The 27815-nt window shown below is 40.8% G+C and overlaps 1 protein-coding gene across 9 annotated transcripts in view; it reads left to right on the forward strand.

Annotated features, from left to right (window-relative positions):
* FLRT2 (fibronectin leucine rich transmembrane protein 2) overlaps positions 1-26398 on the forward strand; it is a 140096-nt gene extending 113698 nt beyond the window's left edge. For 5 of the 9 annotated variants that reach the window (XM_049897569.1, XM_049897565.1, XM_049897563.1 and 2 more), the window contains one exon: positions 17665-26398. In XM_049897569.1, coding sequence (XP_049753526.1) covers positions 18035-20017 — 1983 coding nt within the window. In that variant the 5' untranslated portion in view covers positions 17665-18034 and the 3' untranslated portion in view covers positions 20018-26398. The remainder of the gene's footprint in view (positions 1-17664) is intronic. The other 4 variants (XM_049897570.1, XM_049897566.1, XM_049897568.1 and 1 more) reach the window with 1 other exon arrangement.
* Positions 26399-27815: the final 1417 nt, after the last annotated feature.

The following is a 27815-nucleotide window of genomic DNA, read 5'->3' on the forward strand; positions in this document are numbered from 1 at the left end:
TCCAGTAAGCCACTGGAGCACATCAGTGGGTTTCAGAACCGAGCAAGCAATTAGAGCTCAGGCAATATTACTTTTCTAATAACCACTTAGCCCTTTTCTTTTCTTTTTTTTAATGGATTGTCTTTGAAGATGTGAAGTCATTATTCACTGGCCTGAAAAGTAGGGGGTGGGTAGCTTCTTGGAATTGCTAGGGGTGTAAACAGGGTACTAGGGGAAGAAAGTATTCAGGCTCAAGAATGAGAAATGCTTATGGGGAGGCCTGGAATCTCAAACTGGGCTTAAAGTGGATGCCTAGAAGGAAGACTTGCCTTCAGTTTACAACTAATTCTGTTTTGCAGTCTTGCTTTGAGAGTTGTGTCAAAGCAGACTTTTCTTAATCACCTTGTCTTGTTATGAGCTGTAGTATGTCTATATTTTCCACTGTCTTATGAACTACAGAAGTCACAGGTATCTTGGACACCAGCCATTTAGTGGGCATTCAGTAAATGATTATTGATTGACATTTTAATACCACATTTTTGATTAAATGAATGAGTAGACGGGTGGATTTTTTAATAGCAATTTTGGTAATTTTTTTAATGTTTTTTTTGTGTGGACTTAGCAATTCTAGCAAGACTTGCGAGTTATTCATATGTTTATTAAAGTTTTTCTATTTCTTCAATTCCCAAGGTATAGTAAGGAGATAAGATATCTTAGAAGATAAGATACACTTAAGAGATAAAATTCCCCAGCAATGTTTCTGTTTATTCAGTAACCAGGCACAACTATTGTCTCTTAAGGCAGATTCCTCCTCACATGAAGAGCCACTCTTACCAGCAGACCTGCCCTGAATAGTTGCAGCCTCCTGGGCAAGGGTATAAGGAGAGATCTAAATTTTCATAAATTATACATCAGATTCACAAAGTTTTGTACAAGGTGTCTTCATTTCTCCTACTGTGACCAGTAGGCCTTTCAGAATGTCCTGAAAGGTCAGCCAGTTTTGAATTTAGAAATCTGTGACTCCTCCCATGGAAAGTGGCAGTGCAAGAAGAACTGTTCCCAAGGGTCTTCTCTTCCCACCTGGATTCCATCTTACACCCCAAGGGGTTTTGAGCACACATCCCCAGCACTGCACTGCCCTCCCCACAGTTAAACGAGCCTAACCAAAAAACCAAGCCACCTGCCTTCAACTCAGTGCCTGCTCATGGCGACCCTATATGTGTCAGAGTAGAACAGTGCCTCTGAGAGGATTCAAATTGCCAACTTTTTTGTTGGTAGCCCAGCACTTGAACAAGCCTAGAGGTGTCATAATGTCTGGAGCACAGACCCATCAGAGAGGTCCAGCCAGGCCTGGGAGCAGGTTCAGGATAGGTAATTCCAGCATCTGGCTACTCAGAGCCTAGCCCAGGGGAGGTGGGTGCAGATTTTGGACAGTCATATCCCTTTGACCTTGTGACTCCTTGCCATGATAGGAGGGGTGTGGGTTGCAGACCTAGGGATGGGACTGTGGTCACTTCCAGCTTGGTCAGGAACTCTCTCTAGCTTTGAGATTATACCTATACTCTGCACTCCCTGAAGCAAGAGAGTCGGGGAGAGGACATTCTGAGAAAACACCAGGGTAGGAGCTTAACCAATTCAAAGGTAGTCAACGGAGGTGTCAGTTTCACGCGGGAATTCACTTCATTAAGCCCTGACTCTAAAAAAAAAAAAAAAAATTTTTTTTTTTTTTTAGAGTCCCACTATTTCTGCACTCCTGAGTCTCCCAAGAGATAGAGTAACCCCTTGTGAGGTTCTAGAAATCTGGTTTTAGAAAAAGGTGAGCGGATTTCAGGTACAAGCGGAGAATAAGTGGTCTTCTTCCCTGGAGTGGGACCCGCCCTCCCCTGTAGGGAGTGGCGCCAGCAGACCTGCCCCCCCCTTGTGTTCAGGTGAGACCGCTCAGTTCCTCATAAATAAGAAGCGTGTCAAACCATGGACTGCACTAGCAACTTTTTTGTCACTTGGGTCCCTAAAGTCTCTTTTTCAGATTATCTCTGGAGTCAAATTATTTCTAGTGTTTGCCAGGCTACACACATAGCTTCAGACAAAAAGAAAAAAAAAAAAAAGCTGCTGTTTTTCCTCACTGCATAGAATAATTTATAGGTAGAGACCAATTTACTTGGTAGGAAACAGCGGGTGGTCTTCTTCTTTCCCAGTGGAAGGGGCATTATGCTAAGCAGGGTGGCAAGCTTCAGCGCTCATGATGGAAAGGGACAGACCCCTTCTAGTTAATTACATGGCTGTCTTTACCCAGCACGCAAACCTTACTCTGCCATCAAAGTACCTGCTTTAGTCGATGCTGTGTTTCTTTTTGTTTATAAATTATACTTCATCTGTTCTCAAAGAAAATTTGAGGCAACTGAAAAACTGCCTAAGCGTGTCTGGGAGGCTCTCTGAAACCGGACATTTGAAGATAAACTTCTCAAAGACAAGTTTGGAGCTTGTTTTTCCTACCCATGTACTTTTCTTGATAACGTTTACTGTTCTCCTTCATCATTCCCTCCCCTCCGCAAGAACTTCTTTCAGCTCTTTGCTATATAGCTGTCAGTCAGTCTCTTTTGATGTCAACCTTCTCTCACCACCACCCACCACGTTCCAAGCCATTTAACTCCAAGCTCATGTAATTTGTACCTTTCCATTGTCCTAGAATAAAATCCAAATGGCTCACCAAAACCCAGGAAAAACTTTGGCCCATTTCTGCACCTTACGTTCTTTCTCCTCATTTCTCACAAAATGCCCCTAGCAACGCTGGCCTTTTGCTTTCTGAAACAGGTCACATTCTTCTTTGTTCTGTACCTTTATGAGGTCTCTAACTTGGGCTTGGACTATTGTGTTAGCTCTTCTCCTCCCCAGGTACCACCCCTGTCTCTCTCCTCCCATCCATTCCTTAGGAATCTGGTTAAATATCGCCTTCTCCAAGATGTTCTCCATGACCACTTTACCCAAACCCATTCCCGTTGTCCCCCATTATTATCTATTGTTGCTGGTAGTTGCCATCGAGTTGGCTCCAATTCATAGCAACCTTGTGTATAACAGAATGAAATGTTGCCTGGTCCTGTGGCATTCTCACAATCATCGGTATGTTTAAAGCCATCGTTGGATCCACTGTGTCAATTCATCTCATTGATGGTCTCCCTTTTTTTTTTTTTTTTTGCTGACCCTCTATGTTATCAAGCATAATGGCTTTCTCCAGTTATTAGATCCTCCTGATGACATGTCAGAAATACACTTCTTTATTTCTTCTGTTACATGGATCACAACGTATCATTTTAACTTCAAGTATGCAGTTTTTATTTATTTATTTTCTTCTATCTTGCCTTGTAAAAACTCTCACCTTCCTGACTGAATGGACCTTATCTGTTTGGTCCACCCTTGCATCACAAGGGCCTAACTCTGAGTAAGGCACAGGATAGCCACTCAACAATTGTTTGCTGAATGAATAAGTGGGAAATACTAGCTATAAGAAAAGGCCTGATACACCTTCTTGATTGGAAATTTGTGCCAAAAATACTTGTGTTTCTAGAGAGGGCAGGTTCTGCTGCAGAGGAATTGATTTATAACGATAAAATTTTCTGCATCAAGGAACCAGCAAGGAAAGATTTTTTGAGGAAAGAAGGCCTATTGCGTGATAATGTCACATAAGTTTTTGCCCACTCATGGGTCTTTTTCCTTGACCCGTTTCATGCGTATTTTGTCTCAGAGAGCAGCCCTGTCATTGTGATGCAATTCTTGTATAACAAACCTTGTTAGACTGATAATAATACTCCCATGAGCCAGGGTTTGCATTTCAGGGGGAGAGTGTAGCTAAAGAAGAAAATTCCCGATCTGAATTCAGGTGTATGATGGACCCCTCATTGCTCTCAGTATTTGCAATCCAATCTGCTTTCTTATCCCAGATTTCTCGTTTTTCTTTTAAGCTTTAGGTTGTATTTATTTTTTTCCCAGTGGAGATTCTATCAAATTGGAACTTTTCTGGACAACCATAGACTGGTTGAGACAAAGACTAACATTCAACTAAAACGGCTTCTTATGTGAATGTGTGTGTGTGTGTGTGTACACGCGTACACATGCACACTACCTACTGGGACCAGCTGTATTGTTTCCCTCTGGTGGTAGTTATGTGTATATGGGCCTGGGTGGCAGATACACGGTCAAAATGTAGTTTTTTTTGAAAAAAAGAAAAAACTGCTCAGACAGGGATCACAATAGAGGGTCCCAGATAGACCTGGAGAAGAATGTAGAACAAAATTCTAACTCACAAAAAAAGACCAGACTTACTGTCCAGACAGAGACTGGAGAAACTCCAGGAGTATGGCCCCAGGACACAGTTTTACCTCAGTAATAAAGCCACTCCTGAGGTTCACCCTTCAGCCAAAGATTAGACAGGCCCATAAAACAAAACAAGGCTAAAGGGGCATACCAGCCCAGGGACAAGGACTAGAAGACAGGAGGGGACAGGAAAGCAGGTGACTGGAATCCCAGGGTCAAGAAGGGAGAGTGTTGGTGACCAGTGTCACAAAACAATATTTTGTGAGAGGCTAGTTTGTTCTACAAAGCTTCACATGAAGTACAATATAAAAAAAGGACGTTTGTAATTTGGGGAAGGGTAAGTGGCCCTCCTTTTAAGAATCCTTTGTTATTGTTTGCTTTCCATAAATAATAATAATGGCTTTCACTTCACCTAAAAAAAAAAGTCATGTTCTCTGGATTGTTTATTTTTACAGCCCTTTAACACAGAAATTACGTTCTTGAAATTGATTGGCAGCATATATATAAGAAAGTAGAAGCCTTTTGCAATGAGTTGAAGTTTGAAACCTGCATTGTGCCTGAGTGAAGAAAGCATTCCTCTGACTGTGTATAAACCTATAAAAAGATCTGGTTTTAGGTTTAAATTCCTCTGTGTTTGGGGAACATATCTCAAAAATCATAAAAATGGGAAGGGCCGCAGTGCAGATGTTTTTTAAAGGTAGCTTTTTAAATCTGTGGTGTATTTTTAATACTTTCTTCCGATTATTTCTTCCGTGCAGTGTGCAGCTACGCTGGGCATGACGAGGATACAGCTCATCTAGGTTTTCTTTTAAATTCTGGGAATGCCTGGATTTTAACATACAACTGGTCGTGTTCCAGGGGGAAAGTGTCCTTGAGGGAAGGAGAGGGTTGAGGACAGCAAATCATAATCTTTCTTCTGTTTCTTATCCCATCTTATTCCCCAAATCCAGAAAGAGGCCCCAGAGCATAGCCTGGCACATCCACATGGCAGGTGCTCAGAGGATGAGAAGGCACATCGTAAAAACCTATTTATTCAGTGAGGCAATGTTATTCCGTTTACATTCATAACCATCCCTGTGATACCGAAATAGGCTTAAGCGATGACTTTTTCATTTTTTTAGACTTGCAACAAGATAACTCATCTGGAAATATGCACTCTGTCATTGCGTTTCATGTGCCTAATCGTTATTGCCGGCTAAAGCCGGCATTCCTTTTGCAAAGGAGACATAAGGTTTTCTGTATCATTATGTATATTACATATGCAGTGCAATATTTTGGTGGAAAATAGGCCATGTTGGTATTTTTGGATTCAGTTTATTTTCCCATCAGCTGTTTTTTTTTTTTTTTTTTCTTTATAGCTCTCAAAAGTAGTGGTCTATTTTTTATTGACACTACCTGTGTGGAATGGTAACGTGATATGCAGTTAAACTCAGCTGAAGTGTCACACTGAATTTATGTAAATATTTAGGAGCTATTCCCATTACATGTTCAGAAACACAGTTCCTTGGTAGACTGCAGAGACTCATCTGAACTCACGACACCACCATCGCAGAACTGAAGCGTTTGATAGCTAGTCTGCTCAGACATGCTTCTTACTAAACGAAGTTTGTAACAATGGGTTAGCTTGGCCCCCATTTAAGTATTATAGGTCAATAAAAGCACAGAATTTGGTGTTATTTTCTAAAACAAGTTAGTTGTTTTTATTGTTGTTGTTAGTTGGCATCAAGTGGGCCTCCTGCTCCTGGCAACCCCATGCACAAAGGAATGAAACATTGCCCATCCCTGCGCCACCCCCATGATCAGTTGTGGATCAGACTTGTGATCTGTAGGGTTTTCATTGGCTGATTTTCAGTAGTAGATTCCCAGGCCTTCCCAGTCTGTCTTAGTCTGGAAGCTCTGCTGAGACCTGTTCAATGTCGTGTTAACAGGCGAAGCCTCCACTGACAGATGGGTGGTGGCTCTGCGTGAGGTACATTGACCAGGAATCGAACCTGGGGGTTCTGCACCAAAGGCGAGAATTCAACTATTGATTCATCATTATTACCTAGTTGCCTACTCTATGCCTTTTACCCAGGTCGTCTAGTTTCTTTATGTTCAGAGACTATTCGCCCATCTCTGTATCTATCCATCTATCTGTCAGGATAGTGTAGCTTGAAACCCTTGAAATAGTTGTTGAAAAATCTGTTCTGAAATATGATCCCAGTCCTTCCTTATGTAACCTCAGATTGGAGATGTTGAAGAGTTTTTACAGACTGACTTTTCGGATGAAGTGGTCAGCTGAAGGTCATTCTTTGTTCCGTTCATTTATCCTATAAACACTTCTGGAATGTCTGCCTCCTGTTGCCCTACGCCCTGGTGAAACAAGCGTGTGCAGAACCAGGCATAGCATCTCTGCCTTCATGGAGCTTATGGGAAACCAGGACATGGGTTAAGAGCAAGAGTTCAGCCCACTGCCAGGGTTTAAATCCCGTTTCTAACACTTACCAGCTGATTGACCTTGAGGAAGTTACCTAACCTGGAGCCTTCATTCCCTCTATCCCTTGGGGAAAATGACAGTATAAAATGTATTGCTTCGTTATGAGAATTCAATGACTCAGTGTATGAAATGTTCTTAAAAATACCTGAAAGAGCAAATGCTAAATTGGAAGTGCTTTTGGAACACCAAAGGTATTAAGTTTTGTGTGTGTTTGGTTGTTCAGGTAAGGAACTCATAGGGACGTCTAGGGTGGGTATTTAAGTTTGTGATTCATCTGCATATACATGATAATTTAAGCCCAGGGCATGGATGCCACTACTTATGGACAGACTGCAGAAGGAAAAGAAGAATGGCCTGGACCCAAGCTTGCTGAACCCACACTAAATGGCTCGATTGAGGAGCAGCAGTGTGCAAAACAGGCTGATGAGAAGTAGCAGGAATAGTAGGGGGGAAAAAAAACAGTAGACTATGATGTCATAGCAACCAAGGAAAGAGATTAGTTCAAGAAGGGCACGTACATTGAGTTTAAATGGTGCAGTGAGATCAAGTACAAGGAAGGCAGACCTAAGTCCTTTGGATTTAGCAACCTGGAGATGATTATTGACATCAGTGAGAGCTGCTTGGGCGGAAGTGGAGGCAGGAAGCGGTGTGAAGTGTGACTGAGTGAGATGGGTGGCAAGTGAGAAATGTAAATAGTTAAGATAAACTACTATTTCTAGAAATTGGACTGCAAGGGAAGGATAAAAATGTAATAATAGCTTGAGAATGTTTGAAAGCAGACCCACTTTGAAAGGGAGAGATTGCATACACAGAGAAGGGGAAGAGACAGTGTTGAAGGACTGGAGAGACCTGCAGGGCAAGGGCTCCAAGGAAGAGGTGATATGATTGGCCTTTTACCAGAGGATGTAAGGAAGAGAGAGTGGGTGCAGATGCAGTTGGAGTCATGTTTGGCAGCAGGAAGATACGAATGATCCTGTCTGGTGTCTTCTATTTTATTGCCAGATGAAAGACAGGTCGTCTATTGAGAGTGGTTCCCTGGTGGTGCACTGGTTAGGAGCTACAGCTGCTGACCAAAAGGCCAGCAGTTCAAATCTACAAGCTGCCTCTTGGGGCAGTTCTACTCTGTCCTATAGGGTCACTAAGAGTCAGAATTGATTCAACGGCCAGGGATTCTTTTCTACTGAGAGTGAGGGGAGAAGGTTGGTGGCCTGAGAAGTGAAGAAGATTGATACCCTCTTTGAGAAGACTGAGTTTCCAGAAAACTATAACATAATTGCTAGATGAGGTTGAGGTCTCACTTTAGATCGGTGATTATTTCTTATGGCAAACCTAGTATGCCCTATTGGATGACTTTCTCCAGTGGGTATCCCAAACTTAAGGATAGGCGCAGGAAGATCAGGCTTGTGTTTGAGCGGGGGCCTTGTTTGATTGGTGCAATGAAATGACAGAGGGAAAGAGTCCTTTGGGTATTGGCAGGATAATTTTTGAGATGATAGACTGGAAACCTTAAATTGCTAAGGAGGGAAGTGTGATATAATGGAAAGAGTACCATTTACTTTTATCCAGGAAGCTGATTGCTAAGATTTGCTAGCTATTTGAACTTGAGTAAGCCACAAATCCTCCATGCTTGTTTTCTCGTGTGTAAATTAGGAATAATAATGACATTTTTCCTCATAGCTCTGTATTTCATATTTTTAATGCATGAATTTCTTTATTGAAATAAAGAATATCACTGCATTACATATATTTATTACCCATAAGTGAGGAGTCACACATTTCTGATTGAATAATACTGTTTTAGATAGAGAACACAGTATCTGAGTCCACTCTCACAAGTATAGTGTCTTAGGTATCTAGTGCTGCTGTAACAGAAATACCACAAGTGGATGGCTTTAAAAAAGAGAAATTTATTCTCTCACAGCCTAGGAGGTTAGAAGTTTGAATTTCAGGGTGCCAGCTCCAGGGGAAGGCTTTCTCTCCTTGTTGGCTCTGGGAGGAGGTCCTTGTTATCAATCTTTCCCTGGGTCTAGGAGTTTCTCAGCACAGGGACCCCAGGTCCAAAGGACATCCTCCTATTCCTGCTCTTCATTCTTGGTGGTAGGAGGTTCCCCTCCTCTCTGTTGGATTATCTCTTTTATATCTTAAAAGAAATTGACTCAAGTTATGACCTAATCCTGTAGATTGAGTTCTCCCTCATTAACATAACTGCTTCTAATCCTGCCTCATTAATATCTTAGAGGTTAGGTTTTACAACACATAGGATAATCACATCAGATCACAAAATGGTGGAGAACCACACAATACTGGGCATCAAGTTGATACACATTTTGAGGGGATAGAATTCAATCTATAACATGCAGTATCGTGGACTAAACTGGGTAAAAAGTGCACTTAATGCAAAATTACTATTTCGTTTGTTAATAGCACATGGTTATAAATGGCAAAAATGAGACATTCTTGTTATTGCACACCAGAACATTATCTAACAAGCATGTCTTAGTTGTTTCTGGCTGCCATAACATAAATACCACAAGTGGATGGCTTTAACAAACAAAAATTTATTCTCTCACAGTCTAGAAGACTAGAAGTCCGAATTCTGGGTGCCAGCTCCAGGGGAAGGCTTTCTCTCTGTCTGTTCTGGGGAAAGGTCCTTGCATCAATCTTCATCTGGTCTAGGAGCTTCTCAGTGCAGGGACCCTGAGTCCAAAGGATGCACCCCCCTTCTGGTTCTTCATTCTTGGTGACACAAGGTCCCCCTCTTTCTTTGCTTACTTTTATATCTCAAGAGAGATTGACTCAAGATACAACCTAATCTTGTAGATTGAGTCCTGCCCCATTAACATAACTGCCTCTAATCCACCTCATTAACATCGTAGAGGTAGAACTTACAACACATAGGAAAATCATGTCAGATCACAAAATGGTGGACAATCACACAATACTGGGAATCATGGCCAACCAAGTTCCACACTTTTGGGGGACACAATTCAATCCATAACAAAGCAGTTAAGTTTAAACTGCCAGTATCTTTTTAATCAAGAGTTCTCAATAAGAGGACTTGGGTGAAAAGCATACACACTTCAGATTTAAGAATTTATAGCATTCATTTCAAATTGCATGGAATGAGAGTGAAGTAGAATAATTGTTGATCTGGCAGGTGTTTGAATATTGAGCTGTATCTAAACTCGAGTTAGAAATGCATAGGAGCTAAGGTACAAATAACATGAATATGTTGATGTTGGATGTCATTGGGTCAATTTTTGACTCATGACAAAGTAGAGCTGCCCCATAGGATTTTCTAGGCTATCATACAGGAGTGGATGACCAAGTCTTTCTCCTGTGGAGCCACCAGGTGCCTTTGAACCATCAACCTTTCAGTTAGCAGCCGAGTGCTTAACCGTTGTGCCAACAGGGCTTCTTAATATGAATATAGACTTTAGCTTATTTCTTCTCTTGAATCATTGAGAATTATATAAATATTAAGCTCAAATCTCTTGTTCTAAGCCAGCATAGCTTACCTACCTCAAGAGAAAGAAAGAGAAGGGGGAGGAGAGATGGTGACTTCCCCTTCTCCTTCACTCACTCTGGGTAACTCTTGGCAGAGTGCACTTAGGTTCATGACAGGATGGGAGACAGCATGAAAGTAACACACATAGTCAGAACGAGCACATGCAACATAGGGTGGAGTGTGGAAGAGGAAATATTTCTGACTTGCTGAATTCAAATGTTTTTATGGGATTGGCCAGACACAGTCCCATGCAGAAAAGAGCACATCAAAGATTTTCCCCAGAATTGTTGTTTGGTGGTTTATTGGTTGCACTTTCAACCTTTTTTTTTTTTTTTTCCACTTGGACTTAAAGGAACTCAGAATACCTACACTATCTTATCCCAAGCAATTAGCAAACATAAGGTAGCCATATGTTGTGTAGTTGGTGACTAGTTTCACCCCTCAACACCTCTCCCCCAAGCTATAGAATGTGTTGCCAGGAGACTTGGGACTCTAAAGACACAAAGTACACAAGGAGACTTTGTTACCCAACTTCCTACCACACTGTCTGTGACTATCAGGTTCTTTGGGTACCTCCAAGCCTCAGTGCCTGTCAGCTGGTAAACCATTTGCTTTCCCCCTGCTGCTGAGCACTGCAGTCATGAGAGGAGAACTGGGTTCACTGGTGTCATGGATTGAATTGTGTCCCCCCAAAATGTGTGCTGTAAATCCCTAACCCCTGTACCTACTGTTTTTATCTCATTTGAGAGCGGGTTTTCATTGTTCAGTTAAGGAGGCAATTTTAGTGTAGGATATGTCAAGTTTATCTCTTTTGAAATATAAAAAGAGCAAATTTGAGAAAGCGAGCAGAGACGGGGGAAGATGGATGCCGATGCCATGTCACATGAGATCTCCAAGGAACCAGGAGACAGAGGCTGAAAAGAGGCAAGGACCTTCTCCCAGAGCTGATGGAGAGAGAAAGCTTTTCCCCAGAGAAGGCGCCTTGAATTCGGATTTCCAGCTCCTAGTGACACAATGGTTAAGAGCTTGGCTGCTTAGAAACCTTGTGGTGCGGTTCTACTCTGTCCTTTAGGGCTCCTATGAGTTAGAATAGACTCGAGGGCAATGGGTTAGCCTCGTAAACTGAGAAAATAAGTTTCTGTTTGTTAAAGCCACCTACCTTTGGTACTTCTGTTACAGCAGCCCTAGATAACTAAGACAACTGGTGTAATTACCCTTTACCTGTGCATGGAGCCCTGGTGATACAGTGGTTACGAGTTCGGCTGCTAACCAAAAGATTGGCAGTTCGAATCCACCAGCAGCTCCGTGGGGCAGTTCTACTGTGCCCTACAGGGCTGCTGTGAGTCAGAATTGATGTAAGGGCAGTGAGGGGCGATTAAGCCAGGAGAGTAGCTTTTTTTTGGTCCAATTTTACTGTTTTCCATTCTAGACTGACTAGAGCCAGGAAATTGTCAACTGTTTAAAGTGTTTCATTTCTTCCCTTCCCTCCTTCTCTTGGTTTTTCCTTCTTCCTCTCTTTCTTAACAAAGAAAAATACCCTTCTAGCGGGAAACTTTAAAGGGCTTGGTCAAGGTTCAGTGAATGCGATGGAAAAGTAGTTTCAAGTTAGGGGATGGCTGCTATTATATTTTTCTCCAAATTCCTTTGCTAATCCCCCTGTCTTGGCCAGCTAACTATAGAACGAACTCTATTGTTGTAGGAACAGTATTTATAACCAATCTTCAGGAATGTGGAAATGTGCACCAGATCTATAAATTGCTTCAATGTTTCCAGATTGTAACAAAGGCGTTTGTAGTGCAGTTCTATCTATGGATTTTGCACCTGCATGTGTCTGATTTTCAGCACAAATTGCCCGACTCCAGGAGCTCTAAGTCCGGTGTGACCTTGTGAAGCTTCCAGCAGAATTCCCCTTCAGGTTAGCCGTCTTATTTGTATCACTTCATGCCTTGTGCTGCTTTATCACAGTTCAGCCAATGCTGAAGCCCTTATGATTTTATTAGGTTTGTCCGACTGTCATTTCAGGGATGCAGTCGGCAGTGCTTATTGACAATTCCGATTTTCTGTACTATGATTTTTATAGTCTTAGTTTATTAAGCGCTCCTGGAATCCAGGCTCCTGGAGTTAATTAAAAAATAATAATAATAATTTCTTCAGCAGCACTAGGAGAGAAACACTTCGCAGAAAGCTTTTTCATGATTTATGTGTGTTGAGTCTCAGTTCCTACGAAGAGTTAAAGTAGTCTGAAATAACTTTTGCTGTTACAGTAATCTTTGAGAGACTGGCAAGACCAGGTTCTCCCAGTCTCCAAAGAGCATTTGTTGCGTGTTGATTTACACTCAGGCCTTTGAAACTGTGTTTTCTACTTGGAATGAAAATTTCTGCTTTTACCCAGCACCTTAGGTTAAGCCATTCTTCATAATCTTTGGTTTCCTGGAGGGGAAACATATTCAATACAGTATTCAAACAAAGAGGGGGAGGGAAAAAAAAAAACTGGCCCTCAATATTTGAAGTTCATCTTGTAAAGCACAATCTTTTTACCCTGACGTTTAGAGACTTGTAAATGGAAATGGAAAATGGCTAACGATTTTGATACACAGGTTGGTTTCTTATCTTCTGGAAACCCGATTACCCTCCGTGTGAGGCAGACAAAGAGTTGGAGGATAGTTCTGTTCCTCCTCTGGGTTGGCCAGCTCTCTCCTCATCATGCAAATTACAGCTCTGATTTTGTTTTTTTGTCTTCCATGTTCGTACAGAACTTCTTTGATGTCTTCACCAGTTGTCACCTTCTTATCCTGGAGATTTTCTGTAGAGTTTATTTACCCTGCAGGGTTTTTTCCTATACCCCAAGGGCTGGATTAATTTCCCACAGCAACCCTTGTATACCCCAAGGTTAGACAGAGCCCATTACAGAGTATGTTAATTCCGTCTTACTCAGTTTCTCTTCCTTTCCTAAGCTTTAAATTTCATGAGGCCAAAAAGAAACCAGCTGCCATTGGATGGATTCCGACTCCTGGTAATCCTGTGTGTTGCAGAGTAGAACTGTGCCCAGTAGGATTTTCAAAGGCTGTGACCTTTTGGGGAGCCCTGGTGGCACAATGGATAAGAGTTTGTTTGGCTGCTAATTAAAAAGGCCAGGAGTTCGAATCCACCAGCTGCTCCTTGGAAAGCCCATGGAACAGTTCTCCTCTGTCTTATGGGGTCACTATGAGTCGGAATCGACTCGGTGGCAACAGACTTGTTTTTTTTCCATTTGTTTTTGTTTTAGACGGTCTTTTGGAAGCAGATCACCAGGCCTTTTCTCCCAGGCACCTCTGGGTAGGTTTGAACCACTGACATTTCAGTTAGTAGATGGCTTAACTGTTTGTGCCACCTGGCAACTCTTGTCCTTGCCCCATAAATGTTGGTTGAATAAATGAATGTGAAAAAAAAAAAAAGTTGCATTCTCATGTTTATTCAGTGTCCATGGCAAGAACATTTTTAGGTTGTGTGTATTAGAGGCTTATCATCAGTTACCTTCAGAAAATTGAACAGCAATACCCGTCCTCTAAAACTTGTGAAATGGTCAGTTGTTCCCCACTGGGGAAAATGTAGCCCTCCAGGGGACATGTGGTAATGCCTGGAGATATTTTTGGACCCATATAATAGCTCCAACAATAAAGAATTATCTGGCTGAAAGTATCCATCTTGCCAAGGTTGAGAAACCCTAGTGGTGATGAAAGTAAGTATGTAGGAACTGGCAGTTCAGATGTGATTTTAGTTTGCTCTACAGATGGGAGGTCATCTCTGGATATCATTAATAGCAGCAATAACAGAGAATAAAAGTTTGTTTTTATTACATTCTTAACATGCGTCGGACACTGTATTACAAGCTTTTCACATATTAGCTTCTTAAGCCTCTTAATAGTGCTGTGAATAGGAACAATTATTATCACCATTTTTCAGATAATGGAAACTAAGACTTAGAAAGGTTAAGTCGTTTACCTAACATCCAGCAGTGACTAAGTGTCAGAGGCGGGATGAGAACTCAGGGCCCGTGTGGCTTACCGTTATACTGTACTTTCTGCCCTAGGTAGTCAGTAGGAACCACAGCTGAAAATGTAGAGGAAAATTTCGCCTGCCTAAAAAAATATAAAAATAATTTAGGCCTAGATGTTTGTAATTTTACACTTGTACTAATTTGAACAAAGATATAGTATATTGGCTGACATGTGTAGGCTGCTGTTGATCCCAGGATCAGAACAAACCTACTGTATACTGTTATTCTGTGGGATTCCCAAGAAGGACAAAGGAAGCTCGGAGAGCTTGTTTTCATTCAAAATTGAACTTGTCATAGCCGATCAACACATCGTGATCTAGATGGGACTTTTTCCCTATTACGGTGGATAAACAGTGACAGTTCGCCCTGTATAATCCCATTAGGGGCTTTCTTCAGGACCACATTACCTTACACAATTATAAAAGAACCACTCTAGAGTAAAACATGCCTGCAAGAGAGCAAGGCCTGGGGCAAAGGGATGGCTGATGGAGCTTTTTCTCTACTTGGCGGAGGACACAGATTGAGCAAGTGGAAAACTGACAATTCGGATGCATAATCATAGTTAACAGGCCCATTCCTGAGTTCTCTGTTAACACTCAACTGTGATCACCTGATGAGCTTTCTAAGTCAATTCAGTCATTTTCAAGTATTGATTTATTGTTTCTTAGGCCCTAAAAACTTGGCGTGGAGCACAGTTGTGAAGAACCTGCTTTTTTGAATGTACTAAATTTTATGATCCTGGAGCGGCCATTTTATCCCCCTTAAGAATTTCTGCTTACTGCCTTGTGCTACCATCACACTTTGTGAATTCCTGTGGAATAATAAAAAACATACTAGTTCTTGTTCTTTTAGTCCCTCGTTCTAGCCCTTCTAAAGAGCAAATGCTAATAATACCAGTTTTTTGCTTTAAAAAAGAAAACCATTGCCATCTAGTTCATTGCCATTCATCGTGACACTGTGTGTTACAGAGTAGAACTGTGCTCTCTGGTGCTTTCTTGGCTGCCATCTTTACAGAAGCAGGTCAGCAGACATTTCTTTTGCGGCACATCTACCAAAAAATGAAACCCGTTGCCATCGTGTCGATTCCGACTCATACCGACCACATAAGATAGAGTAGAACTGCCCCACAGGGTTTCCGAGGAGCCGCTGGCAAATTCCAACTGCTGACCTTATGGTTAGCAGCTGGGCTCTTAACCACTGCGCCACCAGGGCTCCTTTAGATTGGTTTAAACCACCAACCTTTAGGGTTAGTAGTCGAGTAGAAACTGTTTTTGCCACCTAGCGACCTTCCTTAAGTAAATACTGCTTTTACAATAGTGCTTTAAAAAAAATAAAAAATTAAAAAAAAAAAAAAAGTGCTTTAGGCTCCTCTAATTACAAATAACTCAGGAAGCTCCTACTAGATGTTAGTGCTTCTACCCAGACAAGACTTTTCTAAGGTCCATTGAGGCCAGGGAAACCCTGGTGGTGTAGTGGTCGAGAGCTACAACTGCTAACCAAAAGATCGGCAGTTGAAATCTACCAGGCATTCCTTGGAAACCCCATGGGGCAGTTCTGCTGTGTCCTATAGGGTCGCTATGAGTAGGGATTGACTTGAAGGCAACCTTTTTTTTTTTTTTTATTGAGCCCAAATGACATATCTAATCATCTGTATCATTTAAGATGCTCTCCTGGGCAGAAAAGAGACCAGTATGCCTCCGCCTTTATTTAATCTTTTCAAAAGAGTCACTTGACATTCCTTGCATTTATTTTACATTTAATAAATGAAAGCAGTTGAGTGATGAAATGAGAAGTCATTGTGTTCTAGGGCAGTGCATCTGAATGTGTTTCTAACAAGTTCTCGGGTCAAGCTGCTGCTGCTGGGCTAAGGACTACACTTGGGCAGCAAGATATAAGGACCACTGAGATGGCTTGAAAACTGAGCTAAGGATGGTGTTAAACCAATGGCATTTAACTCCCTTTTCCTATACTACCTTTGATTGCATTATAAATTATTCTCTAAGCATATAGGGAGGTTTCTTCTGGAAGGAATGGGTCCGGTTCAGTGACAAAACACATATTTGTAATTTTTTTTTTAATTACATGACATTTTATTCTTAATAAAGAATCACATCCATTTGTTCTTTGCCTGAAAGACTTTTTTTTTTTTTTTTAGGTTTCTAAACAGTAAAAATGAATTCTGATCATCAATGGCATTTTTAGATGGCTTACAGTCTTTTAAAATGTAGAACAAATTTCCAATGTCCTTGACACTTAAATATTATTCACATTTTTTTTTAATTATGTTTCTAAAGATAGCTAAGGAACAATTTCAAATAGTTCCTCTATGTCTTTAGAGAGAAATCATTTCAATTTCAGGGTATTGGTGAGAATTAAGAGACTTGCAGCTCATCATGTCCTGTCATGCCAGCTATATTTTGTAAGGAAATCAAATCTGGCACCTTTTAGTTAGCTTCTTTACCTCTGTAATAGAAAAACAGATGGAACAGGTTCTGGAGCAAGAAGGCATTGTTTTGCTCTGTGGATTGCCTTTACTTCCCCAACTGTGTCTTCTATCATTTCATAATTTGCTGAAAAGTCCTTCCATAAAAGAAGAAAAACACTCACAAATGGAGGAAGGTAGTGTTGTTGAAAAAAAAGTATTCTCAATGATGATGTTGGCAACTCTTAGAGGAATCACAGTGGTGTATCTTTTCCTACCTGCAACTCCTGAAAGAGGGGAGAAGTGGAAATGTGTCGTAGGCTGGAGTGTGGGTAGTCTACGTGGTAACTCCGTGTAAGCCATTTTGAAGGAAGACAAGGAGCAGGTGAGGGAAGATGTGGGGAGGAAGAAAAGAGAGGTCTTTGCTCTGCCTTCACATGGGATTATGTGCCTTATATTAAAATGGCCTTTGATCAGTGCCAGATTAAAAGAGTGCATCTTTTAAATGACTTTATCGATCGTCATTTGGCATTTGTTTATTTATAACTGTAAAGTTTTTCACACTTTTCCTTTAAGTTTTATTAGTTGTTTAGTTAACCATTGCCATCTTGAAACCTGACAGGGACCAATAGGATGTATAGGTGATCATCGTTATTTGATTCAGTGGATGTTGGATATGTAAATAGACATTTAAGAATAGGCACTGACGATATGATGACTGATAGCTCAGCTTTCTTTTTCAAGATAAGATACTTTAATCATTCATTTCTTGAATCCCCCTTCAGGTAAATTACCATTATTTAAAACGCCATTCAACACCAAGCCCTGACACTAGCCATTTAGTCAGAAAACATTCACAGTGTTTTCGAAAATGTTAGTCAATGTTGGCACTTCTTCGATTTCTGCCCTTAACTGACTCTTCTCTTTTCTTACAGCAGATTGCAGATTGAGCTTAACCAAGAAGTTCATCAGCTGATCAAAACTGACCTGACCCACAAGAGAAGAAGGGAATTCTACCAGCCCACTTGGGCTCCTGTTGACCACTGATAACTTGGCATCACCTGTTGCCTGCGTGGAAAATTCTCTCTACTGCTATTTTTTGAACATGGAAGGCAGCAGCAGAGAGGGCAACACAGGCTGATAAAACCAGAGACAGCAGGAAGATTACCACAGGCCTTCAGGACTTTTCTTCTAGCTGGAGCTCTGGACTTAAACAGAACCTGTCCATTTGTTTTGGTTTTCCTGTTTATTTTTTGTTTTTTTTATTTTCCTCACCACATTGTGTTTTATTTCTTTACTTCAGAAATGGGCCTACAGACCACAAGGTGGCCCAGCCCTGGGGCTTTTTTCCTGAAATCTTGGCTTCTCATTTCCCTGGGACTCTACTCACAGGTGTCGAGAACCCTGGCGTGCCCAAGTGTGTGCCGCTGTGACAGAAATTTTGTCTACTGTAATGAGCGAAGCTTGACCTCAGTGCCTCTTGGAATCCCGGAGGGCGTAACCGTACTCTACCTCCACAACAACCAAATTAATAATGCTGGATTTCCTGCAGAACTGCACAACGTACAGTCAGTGCACACCGTCTACCTTTACGGCAACCAACTGGATGAATTCCCCATGAACCTTCCCAAGAACGTCAGAGTTCTCCATCTGCAGGAAAACAATATCCAGACCATTTCACGGGCTGCCCTTGCCCAGCTCTTGAAGCTAGAAGAGCTACACCTGGATGACAACTCTATTTCCACAGTGGGGGTGGAAGATGGGGCCTTCCGGGAGGCTGTTAGCCTCAAGTTGTTGTTTTTGTCCAAGAATCATTTGAGTAGTGTGCCTGTTGGCCTTCCTGTGGACTTGCAAGAGCTGAGAGTGGATGAAAATCGAATTGCTGTCATATCAGACATGGCCTTTCAGAACCTCACGAGTTTGGAGCGTCTGATTGTAGACGGGAATCTCCTGACCAACAAGGGCATTGCCGAGGGCACCTTCAGCCATCTCACCAAGCTCAAGGAGTTTTCAATCATACGGAATTCACTCTCCCGCCCCCCTCCTGATCTCCCAGGTACGCATCTGATCAGGCTGTATTTGCAGGACAACCAGATAAACCACATCCCGTTGACAGCCTTCTCAAATCTCCGTAAGCTGGAACGGCTGGATATATCCAACAACCAACTGCGAATGTTGACTCAAGGGGTCTTTGACAACCTCTCCAACCTGAAGCAGCTCACTGCTCGGAATAACCCTTGGTTTTGTGACTGCAGTATTAAATGGGTCACAGAATGGCTCAAATACATCCCTTCATCTCTCAACGTGCGGGGTTTTATGTGCCAAGGTCCTGAGCAAGTCCGGGGGATGGCTGTGAGGGAGTTGAATATGAATCTTTTGTCATGTCCCACCACAACCCCTGGCCTGCCTGTCTTTACCCCAGCCCCAAGTACAGTGTCTCCAACCACTCAGCTTCCCACGCTCTCTGTTCCAACACCTAGCAAAAGTGATACACCTCTGACTCCTACCACATCAAAACTTCCCACGATACCCGACTGGGATGGCAGAGAGAGAGTGACCCCACCAATTTCTGAACGGATTCAACTCTCCATCCGTTTTGTGAATGATACTTCCATTCAAGTCAGCTGGCTCTCTCTCTTTACTGTGATGGCATACAAACTCACTTGGGTGAAAATGGGCCACAGTTTAGTAGGAGGCATTGTTCAGGAACGCATAGTCAGTGGTGAGAAGCAACATCTGAGCCTGGTTAATTTAGAGCCCAAATCCACCTATCGGATTTGTTTAGTGCCACTGGATGCTTTTAACTACCGAGCTGCAGAAGATACCATTTGTTCTGAGGCCACTACCCACGCCTCCTATTTGAACAACGGCAGCAACACCGCTTCCAGCCACGAGCAGACAACTTCCCACAGCATGGGCTCCCCCTTTCTGCTGGCAGGCTTGATTGGGGGTGCCGTAATATTTGTGCTCGTGGTCTTGCTCAGCATCTTTTGCTGGCACATGCACAAAAAGGGGCGCTACACCTCCCAGAAGTGGAAATACAACCGGGGCCGACGGAAAGACGACTATTGCGAGGCAGGCACCAAGAAGGACAACTCCATCCTGGAGATGACAGAAACCAGTTTTCAGATCGTCTCCTTAAATAACGATCAGCTCCTTAAAGGAGATTTCAGACTGCAACCCATTTACACCCCAAACGGGGGAATTAATTACACAGACTGCCATATCCCCAACAACATGCGATACTGCAACAGCAGTGTGCCAGACCTGGAACACTGCCATACGTGACAGCCAGAGGTTCGGCGTTCCCAAGGTGGACAGAAAGACTCTGGAGAACACACATGTGTGTGCACAGAAAGACACGCAATTTACATTTGATAAATGTTACACAGATGCATTTGTGCATTTGAATACTCTGTAATTTATACGGTGTACTATATAATGGGATTTAAAAAAAAGTGCTATCTTTTCTATTTCAAGTTAATTACGAACAGTTTTGTAACTCTTTGCTTTTTAAATCTTAAAAAAAAAATAGTTGCTGATGTACTGTACAGGGTTGTACAATGAGAACCCAACGCCAAGGCAAAAGAATGAGTGATTCTTCCTTACGATGCACATTAACCACTTTGCTGTCGAAGCTGTCAGAATAAATTCCTTTCCTAGAGCCAGTGGTCAGATGAAAGGGCCAATTAAAATGGACTCATCAGGGTAGGATAAGTAACGTGCGTAAAACAAGAAATGGCCCTGACATTGTCATGCTATTTCTACACTTCCTGGTCTGGAAAAGAAGTAATAAATTCCAGAACATAAGAAGGGTGGTTTTTACCCTGATTTGACCCAGTGCAAGAAATAAAGCAAGCATCACGAGGAAGCCAGTTCCGTGAAAGAAGTTAACCCAACCTGGCAGAATCAAGAAAATGAGATAAGATTGTAAAAAGACCTTAAAATCTGGGGGTTGGCTTTCTGACTGGGAACTTAAAAATCACTCCTTATGCTTCCCTGGCCCTATGTGATAACAGAGTTAGAGACCTGAGTCTGATTTCAGTTGTCTGCAGGGACAGGTAGAATGTTCTAGCAAGAGAACTCCCTTTAAAAGTGTTACTATTCAAATCCTGTGTCAGGTTGAATCAAATTCAACAGAGATATATTCTAGAATACTTTTTTTTAGAAGAGGCTAATAAAATAATGGGAAGAATTATATTGAATGGAATTATTTTTGATAATGAGAATTATTTGGGTAGATTCACCAAGGCTATGTCAACATGATATATAGACTTTAACAAGCGATCAGTGTTTGGAATTTACTAAAACAACTTGTTGTTTGAACATTATTGATATCATTTAGATAAGAACAACCAAATGGTACTGTTATACTAGATCAGCTGATTTTTGTTGGTATCATGTTGAAATAGCTTGAATTAATACATTTTCCCTTGGCAAAAATTGTTGTCTTCCAATCATCCAGCACTTTTGTTTTTTCCATAATTAGTTGTTTATGCTACATTTGTCCCCCCACTCCCCTTCTCAATATTTCAAAGAAAATTAAGAATACCAGTCTTGGTCACACAAGATACCCATACGCACTTATACATTTTAAAATGCATACGAATTTTCACTGCTAATGCTTCTATCAGGACACATCAAAGCTGGCCGAAATGATTTTTTTTTTTTTAAAGCAATACCTGGTTTTCCACCTCGGACTGACTTTGATCCAGTTCTACTTTTGAAATTTCATTTATTCTTTTTCAGTCTTGGACCTTCCTCTTCTTTGGGAATTGTGGAAAGATAATCAGTCTTACATTAACAGGACAACAAATGAGAAAGGAAACAGCCAGAGAGCAAAGGCTGGTTCCCCTAATCTTGGCAGAGCCAGGCATAGAGCAGACGGTCTAAGAAGAGAAGAGTGTCCATTTTGTGCTTAACTCTAGATATTTCTGAAGCAGTGTCCATGTTCAGAAAGTATGTATAATTTATTCCTTTTTCTCCCTTAGATGTAGAAGGGCTATAGATCACATACGTTATCTAAAAGATACATCCTTGCAAAAAAAAAGATTTTTTTAAATTTAGGCACTGCTTTCTGTGCTGCTTATTACCTTTTCCTCTGACCATTATTTTAGGAATCCACAAAGGAAATGTCACAAACTTCTTTGCTTTCTATCTTTTATTTTTTTAACTAAATAAAACTGTGATGTGTCTTCTTTGTAAAAATTTAGGTATAAAATGCTATGCAACTTTTCCTTTACAGTAAGAGCTTTATTTTCTTTAATAGCCACCCCCCAACTTATAAGTTTTAATTTCCTTGCCTCTCAAAATAAGCAGAAGCTGTAATGTAAAAAAAAAAAAAAATTTTTTTTTCTTATAATGTAAACACAAGAATTGAAACTGCTCAGTCAGTGGAGCTGAAATTGGCTACGAATTAATTTGAATTAATTATGAGGTGACTCTGAGTTCCGTTTCAGTCTCTCAGAGGGTTGTGGCTATTGCTTATTTAGGTCCACACAGTGAAAGGATGAGGCAGTCTGGGAACTGGATCAGTGTAGCAGGAAGTGATCTAAAAATCAGGACAAGGCCCTGAGCTTTTGTGTACTTACCTTGGTAATCCTTTCCACGATCCTCTTCCCCTTGGCTGTGTAGATAAAACTTTGAGTTGAAATCACGGTACTTTGAAGTTTTTTTTTTTTTCCCCCCCTGCTACCCACAAAATAATCATTTTCATTTATTTGCATTGCCTATTCCCTCAAGTGGGATTTTTGGCTGCTCAAATGTTTTTGCTTTGGGTCAAGAAGACCAAGGTTGGAGAGTTTCCTTTAGTGTCTTCTTGTGGGGTCCACAGAATTAGTTGGGGCATAAGCGGTGCAGCGGAGACCTAGTCAAGTGAAATGGTTAGCATGGTCTGAAAGCGTTCCTCTGTTGGAAGGTGACCCTGAAGAGATCCACTCTAGTTACAGTCTTTATTTTGATCTTGTGCATAGCACAAGAAAGACTGCTAGAATTAACACCAGCCTCCCATCTGTAATAGCATACCTGGAGAGAAAGCACATTATGGAATTTGCAGTGTGTTCTGTGTCTTATGAAGACTACTGAACAACCATCTGTGGTCAGTTATGCTTTGATTGGCATTTTTGGTTGTGGTAATGTATTTTGCTGAGACACTCTGTATTTGGGCCTCCCTTGGTATCATTATTACGCATCTTGAGATGACCAGTCAAAACACAAAGTTGAAGATGCAGGCTGGAACCATGAAATGAAGCCATACACACTGGCTTTTAAAGAGCTTCATGCCATCTGACCAAACAATGTGATTTCAGATAGCATGTGTCCACGTTCAGAGCTAGGTAATTCACTATATAGAGGAAATTTCAAAAGGAAGTATATTAATAGCAGTTGCTATTCACACCCAACCCCCCCACCCAAAAAAACCCATTAGCATGGAGTCATTTCTGACTTAAAGTGACCGTATAGGACTAAGTAGAACTGCCCCATAGGGTTTCCAAGGAGCAGCTGGTGGATTGCAACTGTTGACCTTTTTTGGCTAGCAGCCGAGCTCTTAACCACTGCACCACCAGGGCTCCTATTCATACCCAGAGTTTTTGTTAATACCTGCTTGTTTGGAGAGATGTGTTTGATCATGGGATGACCTGGGACTTCGTCAAACTGTCAAATGCATTAGTAGCCCATTGCATAGGACAATCACAGGCAGAGACAAGGGGTGCCTTCCCCTGTCTATTTACCTTGTGTTTCCTAAACGATGATGCTAGAAACGGAACACATTCTCCCTTGCGAGAAATAAGGCAACTTCTAATTATCTGGATGTTGGTGGAAATTTTTTCTTTTTTTGAAGTGTAGTGTGACCAGTCTGGTAAGAAGTATTAATGAAGTAGCTAATACTATAGCTCCATTCCCTACTAGTGCAGATCGTAATGATCTAGTCAGACCTTCCTTCTCCACTGGGGAAGACACTCTTCCCGGATGAGCATAGCATGCATTCAAAACACCAGGCAAGATTGTTGCAGCCCACAGGGAGCCACTGATATCCTTGATCAGCCTCAGCCACAGTGTCCAATGCAGCTTGTGACAGTGAAGTGGTTAATTTCCATTGACTTCTTTGTTTATAGCATTTCTTTTCTCTAACTTATATAACAAAAAATCATGAAAGTTTTACTTGAGGAGATGAGAATAACAGTTTTACTCATGACATCTTTCTAGCTGCATGGAAAAGCAAAGCAGAAATGAATGCCCAGAAGGGGAAAGAAACACATGCACGAATAACAAGAAGCCCTAAGTCTGGGCAAGCCTTGCCTGATTTAAGTTAAAGCACTAGGATAGGAAGCTGTAGCTTACATTCTTCCCGAATTTCTTCAGCAGGATCGAAAGGTCATATTGCTGGCAATGGGCGATACTTGTCATGGTTGTGAGGAGAGAATCTGTACTCATATGATACTATTCTTATAAAAGATTATTTTGCTATTTTTTTTTCCTTTTCATAGCAACACATCCGCCAGAAGAGCACAAAGCAAGGCATTTTTAAAACTAGTATAACACACGTGCGCGTGCACACACACACACACAGAGGGACATTTGTAGAAGTGTCCATGGGATGTAAGATTTATAACCTTTGTGAGGACAGGTGAAGGTGCCACCACTGTGTGTCCCCAACAGGATTGCTGTATATTCTCTGAAAGTTAAACCTGACGATTTGTTATTGTTGGAACCATATGCTGATTTGCTTCTGATTTGTGTTTAGTGAATTCTCACTGACAAGGGGCTGGAAGATTCTGCACTACATGTCCTCTGAGACCTATCATGTCGCACACTTTGTTAGCTACAAACTTCACTCTACACTATACAGTACCTTGTTGATATATTCAGTAAAAGCTTATTTTAAAAGAAAACCACATTGTGTTTATCTGAGTAAGTTCATTGGGAGACAACCAATACTTGTGTTCTTAATACAGAAGAGAAATGAGGGGTGCTTCTAGATGATTCAGGAGTGGAGGTGGGAGTCGGATGCTCATTTTCTTTACTATGAAGACAACTTCTTTTAAGTCCATTTGATTTTTTTTTTTTTGTAAGGAGTTTATGTACAGCCCTCTTCTTTTCCATTTCCTAACGAAACTGCCTGTTCCTCTGAGTATCTTTTAAATATATGCACATACACAGAGCATATTTTGTGTTTATGAAATCTATGTTGTTTAGTATATAGACAAATACCAATGTAGTTATCCAATCTGAATAGTCTCTTTTCCCATTTAATAATCACACCATTGGTTTTAAACATCAGTTTTCCTTAAGAATTCTCGTGGTACTTTTCTGCTTCAGAATTGTTTATAGTTAATCCGCTTATACTTTCAGTGGGCACCAGTATCTGCTCATGAGCATGTATCTCTCTCTTCGTAAGCTCTAGTTTGACACTCTGGATTTGTCTCACATGATTTTCCAAGACCTTTTTCTTTAACCACTCTTGACTACTTCACTAATAATAGTATTTGACAGAGATTGGATGAGGAAATAAAATCATGGCATTTCAATTACCTAGTATTATCTTTGGAATCCCTTTCAGAAAATTAACCATGAAAGATACAGAAACTAGTGGTTCATATCACATTTGGGGATTTTATGTAAAATAATATCCATCCTAGTCTTGGTTACTGTTGCCAAGATTTAGAGACCTTACTCTATGAAGTCCAGACCCTTTGTCATGGAATATCATGCCTTCAAAAGAATTTATGAAGCTTTTCCCACTATATTCCAGTCACTGGGCTAAGTTCAGCGGTCTCACAGAAGAATAAAATGAGGCTTAGACAATTCAAGCTTATCTTCTACCCCACCAATTCCTAAGGAATTGTTCAGCCAGTGTATTTACTGCTCGTCTACTTTCTTCAGACTACCATGTTAGATTCTACTGGGGAGCCAGAAAAATATGACTCTGCCCTTAAGGAGCTCACAGATCCTGTGGTAAACTCTATCTCTAATACATTGCAGTGTCTCAGAACCCATGTAATGACTTTACATTCTTTGATTAAATTCAGCAAGTTGTCTAAGGTAATAAAAGAGACAGACTTACCCGTTGGGAGGTTGGTGATGTATTTGCCTTATGTTAGATGATCTTGGTTTTTAACAGATTAAACAAAGTGATAGTGCATTGATAAAATCAGAACTCATTTTAACTTAAATTTTCAAATTTATGCCAAGGAAATGAAAAATTAGGGATTGCATTTAGTAATTAATATGTAACCTCTTCAATTCCTCTCCAGCGCTAGAATGGCCATCAATCTAAAATAATAAAAATGAAAACATTTATTGAGTATATGTAAGGCTCTATTTAAAACGCTTTGAGTCACATGATCTCTTTTTGTCTTGTAAATAATCCCACAGGTAAACATTTCCTTATTTTCTCATATTTTAAAATTCAGTCTCAAAAGAAGTGAAGTGATTGGGTCATGATTTCAAAACTTGTAAATGGCAGAGTCAGGATTTAACCCCAAGCGTAACTCCATGGCATGGGCTCTTAACTGTTTTCCTGCCTCTTAATAAATTGACTCACATTAAGACAGACAAGCCTTCAGGTTAAATTCTTGGTCAATATTTAAAGATTTTTTATGATGAAGATGCCACAATCTATTGCAGTTGATGCATTTTTAATTGCTTTTTTTAAATTATAGATCATGGAAAGTTTTTGAAAATTTCAAATATATGTGTATATATATTAAAAACCGTTTGGTCATCCATTCCTTTTTTTTAAATTTGTATAGAAATTCTGTTTTTGTGCTTATTCAATGGCTGAGTATCTGATTTGAAATCTTTAGATGGAATCAGGATATGTCTACACCCACGTGGTGAGCTGAGGGAACTATTAAAAGAAATTGAGGTAGGTTATTTTTAGTAATGAACTTATTTCTTAAGAGGTTGCTCTAAGTATTTTATAGATCCCACTGAAGATGCACATACATAAAAATCTATTAGGGCATTAGCAAACTGGCTTCTGGATTTGTATTCATTTTTTTCATGGCACAAAGAGTATGCCTTTAGGGAATATTATGTGAACTTCATTTTCATTAGTTACACTGAAAGTTTAGGATAAAAGTTTTTAATAAAGCTCTTCAAACCAGGTGTTATTTTTAGCATATACACCAACTGATCATCCCATTTGTTGATTTTTCTTGGCAGGAAGTCTTAATTAGATGAAAATTTCAGTATATCCTTTTGGGAATAACTATCATTTCAACAACATAATAAAACTCAATATTGGGTCAATCTTTTTCTATTAAACTGTAAAATTCCTGGCTCAGAGAGTCTACTAAACTCCTTAGGTAGGATGGCATGGGTCTTTGTTCCTTTTGCATTGTTTTCACGCAGTAAATATTTATTGAAGCCTGATAAGTTTTGGTGCTGAATGACAGTTTTCTAGGAGGGTTAAATTTTGCACCATTTTTTTTTTTTTTTTTCCTGCAGCTGTTGGTTTTCAACACGTGAACTTGGCTATTCCTGCCTCTTTGCCGCCTTCTTTGAGCCTCCCTCACTCTTCCCCCTCCCCCTCCCCCTCGCCCACCACACACACACACACACACACACACACACACACACATTTAAACAGTAAACCAATCATCCTGCTAGCTCTAGTACTTACGTGTTCTCTCAAAAGAGAACTTTTAGTACTCTGACTTGGACACTGTCAGTAAGCTTCCTCTAGTCGTTCCCGTAGAGTCACTGGGTGGTTCAAACGGTTAACGTGCTTGCTTCAAAGTTTGGTGGTTGGTGGTTCGAGTCCACCCAGAAGAAACCTACTTGCAAAAATTCAGCCTTCGAAAACCTTTTGGAACACAGTTGAACCCTGACACACATGAGGTTACCATGGGTCGTAATCAAGCTTTGTTTTTCAGTCTTTCCCAACTTCAGCCTCCTCTACATTCTGTGAGATGAAGGATAACCATTCAAGAACCCCTGATTATGACAGTTCTTTCAAAAAGTCCCGTTACCACTACTGGCAAGGTAGAGTTCAAACTCCTCATGTGATGTATACATCCATCCCCCTGCTGTTCCCTGACATTCCTTACCAGCATTGCTCCTCATGAAATGTGTGCTCTAG

The sequence above is a fragment of the Elephas maximus genome, chromosome 10 (assembly GCF_024166365.1).
Source record: "Elephas maximus indicus isolate mEleMax1 chromosome 10, mEleMax1 primary haplotype, whole genome shotgun sequence".
Lineage (NCBI taxonomy): Eukaryota > Metazoa > Chordata > Mammalia > Proboscidea > Elephantidae > Elephas > Elephas maximus.